Raw genomic sequence first — 8,632 nt, 5'->3', positions numbered from 1 at the left:
TGAACCGCCTCAGCTTCTGTCACTTTCATGTCTCCATGTTGTTCCTTTAGAATCATTCTAACAAGGTTTTATGAGCTGAAATGGAAGTTCAGATTCTGCAGAAAACAAAGCTTGTGTTATTTTGTGATGATGATTTGTATAATTCTAGAAATTCAGAAATATAGTTTAACAAATGTATTCTCCATTCAAGATTAATGTGAAGATACTTTTTTTAAAATATATTTAAATGTAGCATTCATTCAAAAATCCTTTAAGAATTCTTATTTAATAAATATTCAATAAAATATAACTGTATGTGTATGTTCATAAACTGAATTGTATATATTCTATATTCAATCAGACACTGACGGCACAGCGCTGTCTATTAAATCTTTTTTTCAACCAAAAATGCTTTGTACTTGACTGAAAACTTGGCTGCAGAAAATATTTCACAAGGGGCCACTGAAAAACGGTTGCGAACCACTGCTCTAGCAGCAGTAGCAGCAGCAGTTGAACGTTGGTGTGTGTGTATTGGAGTGTATTGTCTCTCTTTCTCCATTCAGTAAATGCCGCATTCCTGGTGGTCACGTGACCAGCTCGTTGCCTAATCACGTCGTTCAAACGGTGTGACGCACTGACGCAGGAGATTCAAAGTTAAGTCTAGTTTATGGTTAGCAGCAACGCTTCTGTTGAGATACTCTCGAAGCACAACTTTTCGTCCGCAGCTGAAGCTTGTGAAAAGCTTATAGAAGTTACAAATATATAGCGTTTTATATATTTATGTTTCATACGAGCAAAGTGGGTTTTCAGGATCGGAATGGACGGTAAAGTCATTGGACCGGGTCCGTACAGAGCGACCAAGCTGGTGAGTCTGTTTGTAACGTTACAATGTATCATTAAATGTGTGAAGTTCGTTTTAGTATTCGATTAAGTCTATCGCTACATTCGAACAGTAGGCAGGCCAAAACGGTAACATACTTTAAAGCTTGCCGTAGTCCTAAATGTAACTTTAATTAGGGCATTTAACGTCGGTTAGTTAGCTCACAGTTGATTTAAGTTACTCGATAAATTTAAGCGTTTTGTCCTCACGGAAAACGGCACTAAAAGTGTGTTTCGAAGAGAATAGTCAACAAAAGATACTTGTGAGTTAAAATGTCTCTGCCCTAAAGTGGGTTAATCATAGTAACGCAAACACCTGCAACGTGAACCTGACTTAACGCTACATATTTAATTTTAGTCGCGACTACGTTTAAATTATAACCTCCATTTACAAGAATACTACAATGTGTTTACGTTGAGAGTAACAACGTCACAACGTCCAAGGTAACGTTACCGCCACAGCCTGTTAGTGCATCGCGTGCATGTCCATGTCTTAATTGTATTTTTAAAGGCTGATTTGAATAATAGTAATTCAACCACTTATTTAAACCACTTATTTAAAGCTTTTCCTGTATGCCTTCTTCTTTTTAATTTTTTTTTCACAGCAGACATTTTGACTTGTCATGGTAAGAGAAGCACAGGTGTTAGTTACCCTAGTAACGTTAACACCAGCTGTGTCATACTGAAAGGGTTCCATTAGCACAATAGCAGGTCTCTACCAATGCACTTGAAAAAATGTTATTTATCTTTTTCTGTGATACCTTTCTGTCTAGTTTGTTCTGCTACAGTATGTGTCCTTTAAGGCTCCTGTCTATCTACAACTGCAGTTTATTAAGGTGTATTCTACACAAGCAAAGCTCACAAGTACATGATACATAATTGATGGTATCAAAACACCCAAAGCCATTTTTCTTTCTCTCAGAGAAGGAACAGAAATACTGATAGCTTACCACTTGCTGCCCCAAAAAGACAAATGAGGTGTAGCAGCATGCATAGCCGTCTACACAGACAGAAAGATTTTTCTGCATCTTGTTGTGATGAAGCTTCTTGGCTTGTACTTGTCTTAAGTTTTATTTTATTTACATTTTTTTCCCACCACACAACGCTCTATTAAAAATTCCGACCAGCCAGAGTGGGCATCATTTGCTTCACTTTGTTATTCTCCTGGGATGTAATGGCCTTGTGTCGCCAAATCTTCTCTTTTTTTTTTTCCTGCCCATTTAGGAGAGCTGATATTATATAACCCCGGCACCATCCAAAACACTAAAAGGGGGACATAATGTTCTATTTGTATTAATATCTGCCAACTTTTTGGTGACTGAGGAGTGTGGCTTGGATTCTGTGTGGGATTTTTATTTTTCTATCATTATTGAGAGACCGTGGTGACAGATTTGAAGGTATAATATAAATCTGGTACATACAATGGAGAACATGCACATTATTGTTCTCATTCCATAGAGCTGTATATGTTTCTCTTCGGTTGCTTTGTGCTGTATGCATCATTATTTCACAGTAACCAGAAAAGGTTTTCAAACCGCCTTTATAACACTGAAAATTGGAACTTGTTGAACGCTTCAGTTGTGGCTTCAGTGAATGATTTATAATTTTTTATTGTAATATATCACATTAGGTTGCCATGGAACACTCTTCTTAATTTGCTGTCCGTGACGACCGTTCCACCGCATTTGTAACATAAGATTGTCTCCCTTCCTCGTATGTTTCCATGTCACGCAGTGGAATGAAACCATTAAACTCTTCCGCGGAGGCATGCCACTGAGAAGGCACTGGGCGCACTTCCGCTACTATGATTGCAGTTTCACGGGATACGAGGCTGTGGATTATCTGCACGAGCTGCTGAGGCGCAACTACAACTTTGGGCCAGAGGTGACGCGCTACCAGACCCTGCAGCTGCTCAGGAAGTTCCTCAAGGCCCACGTCGTTGAAGACATCAAAGGACGCCATGGGACAGAGGACTTTGAAGACAACGGCCACCTGTACAGGTAAGACTTAGTCATTCTGTACTGTAACTCGTGTTAGTTGATGCACCATTGGCATTGTCGCTGCGCCGCCACAGTTTGTCCCTTCGGCTGAGCGCAGTGAGGTTGACTTTTTCTCCAGGTTCCCCACCTCGTCGCCACTGAAGTCTTTTCCAACGAGGCCTCCGTTGAGAGACAGCAGTGACCTTCCACGACTCATTCGCTGGGACGATTACGAAGAATTGCCTCAGCGGGAAAACATCGCCCCTCTGAAGTCATCCGTCATGGTGAGAAAGGGAGTGAGAACGAGACGGAGGCATTCCGGCTCCTCTGCTGCTCGTTCTGCGCTTGAAGTGCGTAAGCATATGGAGAGCAAGATGAAATATTTTAAGAATCTACCCGGTTTTAATTAACACTGCGATAAGTCATTCTGCACTTAAGGTTACTGAAAAGGTCAGTTTGAGTTATGCGGTCCAAGAGCCCAACACAAAATACTCATTCGCTTTTAGTTTGTGTTCAAATTGCTGCTGTCTTTGTTGAACTAGCATCTTCGAATCTTCACCCGCTCTGTTGTGTCGGACAGCATTATATTGGAGGCTGTTTCTAACATTTTGTCCACCACATTTATAGGGTATCAAAAACTGTGGAAAGAACACCAGTTATAGTGTAATGCGTCACTGTGAAAAGTACCTTCTGAACCATATCATTACTATTGAGTTAATATCAACACAATAACCACAACAAAGTTTAACCCTGGTAGGATGTCCTCCATAAACATGTATTGTGCTGTGTGTCTGCATTGGGTTGGTATCACACGGGGCTTTCTATGTTTCTGCTCGCTGAACATTTTCATTCACGTCTCTGTTCCTTTTTGGCCAGACCTCGGATTTGTGGAATAAAAGGCACAGTGTTGCTATTGGGGATGTGCACGAGTGCAAGCTCATACAAAGGAAGGAGATAACGCCAAAGCAAGTGGACCACATCTGGAAATCAATGACAGTCGCACAGTATGTCAACTCCTTTTTACATAACTTGCTAAACCCTTTCACTGTTCATGTTGTTTGTATCATTTGGTCAGTGGTTCCACAACTTATTTTTAGGCCACTGCACCCCTTTACAGTAAATGTTTGTCATGGCTCCCATATGCACACCATGTATATTGATATATTGTAGCAATGCGTAGTGCACTTTATACACTCAGTGAAACTGATTATGCAATACTGTTGTCATATTTTTTTGTGCCGTATTTTTTACCTTAAGTTTATTGTATTTCTGTGTGTAAAGAGTACCTAGCAAAATATGTTTCATTGTACAGAGTAACTGTGCATATGACAATAAAAAAATCTTCACATAGCATCACATTTGTGGGTTCCATTATACTCAAACTTATATATATATATATATATATATATATATATATATATATATATATATATATATATATATATATATATATATATATATATATATATATATATATATATATATATACACACACACACTTGGGTATTGACAAAAGAAGAATTAAAACCCATAAAGATCATAGTTTGTCAGTTTCTCGACGAGTGATGCTGTTCGGCACTGACTCTCCCATCACTGCCCCCCCGCCCTGCTGGTGTCACCTTTTTCACCCATCATGAGTTTGCAGGTCTGACTGTAAATGTTAGACCCAGTGACAGGCTGGCATGAAATGGCTTGCATAATACTTAGTAAGGAGGCCATAATAATTGTTGACTCATGGCTGAAGTTAAGTTTCTCCAGCTCTCCCCAGGTTGGCAAAAAAAGCATCTCAAAATGCATCAGCTTGATGCTTTAAAATATGGAATATTTACATTTTTCTTACGGGGGCGCATGCCCCCGGACCCACCTAGAGGGGTAATATCCTTCTCACCTTTTTCACCCCTGACCCGTTTTCATGCCTGACTTCATTGTATTCATCATGTTAAATGAAGTACACTAATGTCAAAATTGACTTGTATTTAATGCAAACAAGAATAACCATTTGCTTGCTCTGACTGTCAATTTTTTCATACGTTGATTTTGATAATAGTTGGCTTTGTTCTTCAGCTTTGATATGTTTGGAAACGTGACATAAAACGTAGTTATGTTCTGACACGTTATTGACTCGGGAACCGCTGCTCCAGATGCTTGATGCCAACTCTGTTTTAGTTTACAGAGAGTGCTGGGCCTGCAGTCCTTGGACGGGGTTTTAAATCCCGCGCATGTCAACGGCAAGCACATTGTTCACAATGTGTTCAGCGTAAATAAGACGGGCATCGTCGTGTTGGAGAACAAAGCCGGTAAGATGCATTTGATTCACAATTAGGAAAAACTGTTGTTTTGTTGCAACTTGTATTTGATGACTCACCTCTCTCATCTCCAGAGGACATGCCTTATTGGGTGGTATCGGCAATGAAATGCCTGGCCAATTGTAAGTATTAATTTTAGGCTCACTTTAAAAATAACTGTTACCGTCACCATCTGCTTTGGAACTGGGTCTGCAGTGGGTCCAAGTACCTGAAGGGCAAAAGTATAATCTCATAAATGATTGATGAAGCTTTCGGTCTGTAAGTTAAAGCTGCATGTTTACTGTTTTGACTGATTATCTTTTTTGAAAGAGTAGGTATCATATGTTCCAGATGGTTGATGGCTCTCTTTGGGTTTAACTCATTATGTGAATGTATGTGTGCGCACATACCCCATCAAATCTAAAGCACCATGTGGGTGTTTATGTGCATGTATTCAACATTAATTGTGATTAACAGTATATTTTCCTCTCTCAGGGCCTAATGGCAATGAGAGCAAACAGCCAGTGTACCCGGGTTTCGAGAGGGATGTTCTGAGAACAGTCGCGGATTACTTTCAGAGGCTCAAAGAGCCCCTGCTGACTTTTCATCTCTATGAAGTCTTTGTCAACATCCTCAGTGAGTGCTTCACCATGTGGATCAAAGGCTGATACGTCCACACGGCTACAGACTGTTCATTCTGCATCCAGCCTGTATGTCTGCCCTCGGGATCAGGACTCTTCTCTCCTCGTATTTCTGCAGGTCTGCTGCACGAGCAGCAAGAAGCCACAGAGGCTCTTCAAGTCAGCTGCCTCCTGCTGCCGCCACCCAACCGGAGACGCCTCCAGCTTTTGATGCGTCTCATGGCACGGGTCTGCCAGAATCCCCATCTGCCTCCACTCAATGACACCATTGCTACCCGCACACTGGTACATATACCTGTAACAGTTATTTGCTGCATATCTTTGTACTATGGAAGCAAGACTAAGATTGTGGGGGGTTTCCCTCACATCAGCATGGACACAGTGATTATTACTGCCTTTGAAACACTTTTTATACGGTTTTATTTGCCATAATTTCTTGTACGTTTTGTATTGGATTTTGCAAGGTAAACACGTTCTCTAAGAGAGACGGGGGGGAAAAACATGCCCGCCTATGAGAGGCGCTCTAGGAAATATATGTCCAGAATCCTTGCTACCTATTAAAAGTCAATGGGAGGTGGACAATCTTCAGTTCTTAAAACTGTGGATTTGAATACAGAGCTGTGTGTGTGTGTGTGTGGCTGAAATCCGTTTTCGAACCCTCCTCCTGTTGTGGTCTCTGTCTAGATGGTGCAGATGTTCTCGCACTGTGTCCTGGGCTCAGTGGATGAGATGGATTTGGATGAGCTGCTTGCCACTAAACTGGTGATCTTCATGATGGAGCACCACAACACCATCTTCCAAGTCCCTTCTAAGCTGCGTTGCCAGGTGGAGGAGCACCTGTCCCACCTCAAAAGAGTTCAAGTCAGTGCCCTTTCTCTGCTGACGATTCACTCATGAAATTGAAAAAGTGGTGCAGTCACTGGGATGTTTTGATATGCATAAAAGCCACATAAAATCGTGAGATCACTTTTTTTTTTTTTTTTGATTTTTTTAGTCAACTGAGATGAGGTGGGGATCAGCTGGTCTGCAGCATTATTGCAGAATGACGGAATGAAATTAAATGCACTATTCTATTGTATATGACAATGAGTCTCAAGTCAGATCAAACATCAATAATATTAAATGAAAGCAATATTGCTAATCCAAATCTGATATGTAGTACCTATACTGTCACTGCTGCACTGAAAGCTGGTCTTCCTATACTTGGTTAATATCTGTTGCTATGGGAATACAATAGCATAATTGATGCCTTTATCCATAAGGCTTTTTTCTCTTTTAGTCTCTTGATTACTTTCATGTAGTGAGAGGGACCCTTCTCCTCTTATGTTGTGCCTCTGTGCACAGTTGGTTCATATCGATGTGCGCGTGTGTTTTTCTTCTTTTGGCCTTCGTATCAGAACATGTAGAACACAGACTGTATTGCCAGTCTGTGTTCTACATAGTTTGGCCGACAGATGATTGATTTTTATTTTTTATCCTGACAGCAGATGCATGAGCTTACACATCCCACACTCTGAAGAGGACTGAAAACATAATTTCATCCTCACCGATCGCTGTAAATGAGATTTTAAAACGTTAACCACCCTGCACACATCTTGTGTCTTGTATTTGTCATGTTAATTATCCAGGGGGATTAAAATGAATCCTTAACAAATAAATAATAGTTTCAGTTAATGTCCACAGCTATGCTGTATTTACTAGTAAGTCAGTACTTTATTTGTGTTATTTGGCTCCAGTTTATATATTCAGGATATAATAGTTTGTCACACCAGTATATTGCTAATTATGTACATTCCTCTGTCTTCCACCAGATCAAATATGCAGGTTCAGAGTCGGACTTCAGCGCATCTCCAGCTTTTTGTAAACAGATCCGCCGGGTGGAGTGTGAGGAGCAGACGGTGATAGGAACCCAGACCCCTCTGCAGGCGCTGCTGGAAGGCCTGATTGCAGACAAAGAACTCCCTGCCAAGGACAAGAGGAAAAGGCTGAAACAGGTTTGGCTTTACTATTTTGAAATGTCATGACGTGTAGATCCTGGGGGAGGGGCCTCTTTCAAGTTGTGATGGTCAGATTCAGGCCGCTCTCAAGCAATATCCTGTCAAATTTACTCATCAGCCATTTGTGTTTTTAAGAAAGTGGTTGAATGTTCAAATGCTTGTATTTTAGCATGTTTAGGTTGGTAAAGAGCTGTGACCCCAAAATGAAGGGTATGTCTTTGGTGCGCTCTCACTGTACAGTAACAGCCTCCCCTTATCAGTTCCAGAGGTCGTACCCAGAAGTCTACCACAATCGATTTCCCACTGAGGAAAGCAAAGCTGCCGTCGTGCCTGAGAAAACCCCCCGGCTCAAACCTCATCTCATGTTCTTCAACCTAAAGAAACCCTTCCAGCCCTTTCAGAGGAGCTGGAGCTTCAGGGCGTGACCCCTCCAGCTCCGGCCGCGCACATGGCGCCGCCTCGCCGTCCGGAGACAAAGAACAATGTGGCTGCCATGGTGCTCTGACCGCACTTATGATCACATAGGCACAGTTCAACTACGAAAATGACTTTGAAGGCTGGTACACACAAATGCACACAGTAATAATACCAACAACAATAATAATAATAATTATTATTATTATTATTATTATTATAACGCGAAATTCCATCGGACACAAAGTGCAAAATACATGTGGATGGCTGAACTGACCTTTTGAACAAATACATTTCATTGGGTTGTTCAAGTTTTCTTGAACAAAGTATATGATGATACACTAACACTATAAGAACCGCAGATGGTTCTTAGAATGAACTCTAATAGTTGTTCAAACCTTGTGTATTGTTGCATTTTTCAACTAAGATACTGAATGCTATACATATCTAATAAGGGA

General features: G+C 40.9%; 1 protein-coding gene across 1 annotated transcript; it reads left to right on the top strand.

The window, feature by feature from the left end:
- Positions 1-796: 796 nt before the first annotated feature.
- LOC306744500 (DEP domain-containing protein 1B-like) lies at positions 797-8,185 on the top strand (the record flags this gene model as incomplete). The annotated part of the gene is made up of 11 exons (XM_079227158.1): positions 797-844; positions 2,593-2,858; positions 2,977-3,121; positions 3,714-3,841; positions 5,004-5,134; positions 5,218-5,265; positions 5,618-5,758; positions 5,882-6,048; positions 6,448-6,624; positions 7,575-7,757; positions 8,021-8,185. 11 exons carry the CDS (start codon positions 797-799, stop codon positions 8,183-8,185), a joined length of 1,599 nt encoding a protein of 532 aa, XP_079083284.1.
- Between the last annotated feature and the right edge of the window lie 447 nt (positions 8,186-8,632).

This window comes from Taurulus bubalis, assembly GCF_910589615.1.
Source record: "Taurulus bubalis genome assembly, chromosome: 12".
Taxonomy (NCBI): domain Eukaryota; kingdom Metazoa; phylum Chordata; class Actinopteri; order Perciformes; family Cottidae; genus Taurulus; species Taurulus bubalis.
The sequence above is the reverse complement of the archived record's forward strand: the minus strand, read 5'-3'. Positions and strand labels throughout refer to the sequence as shown.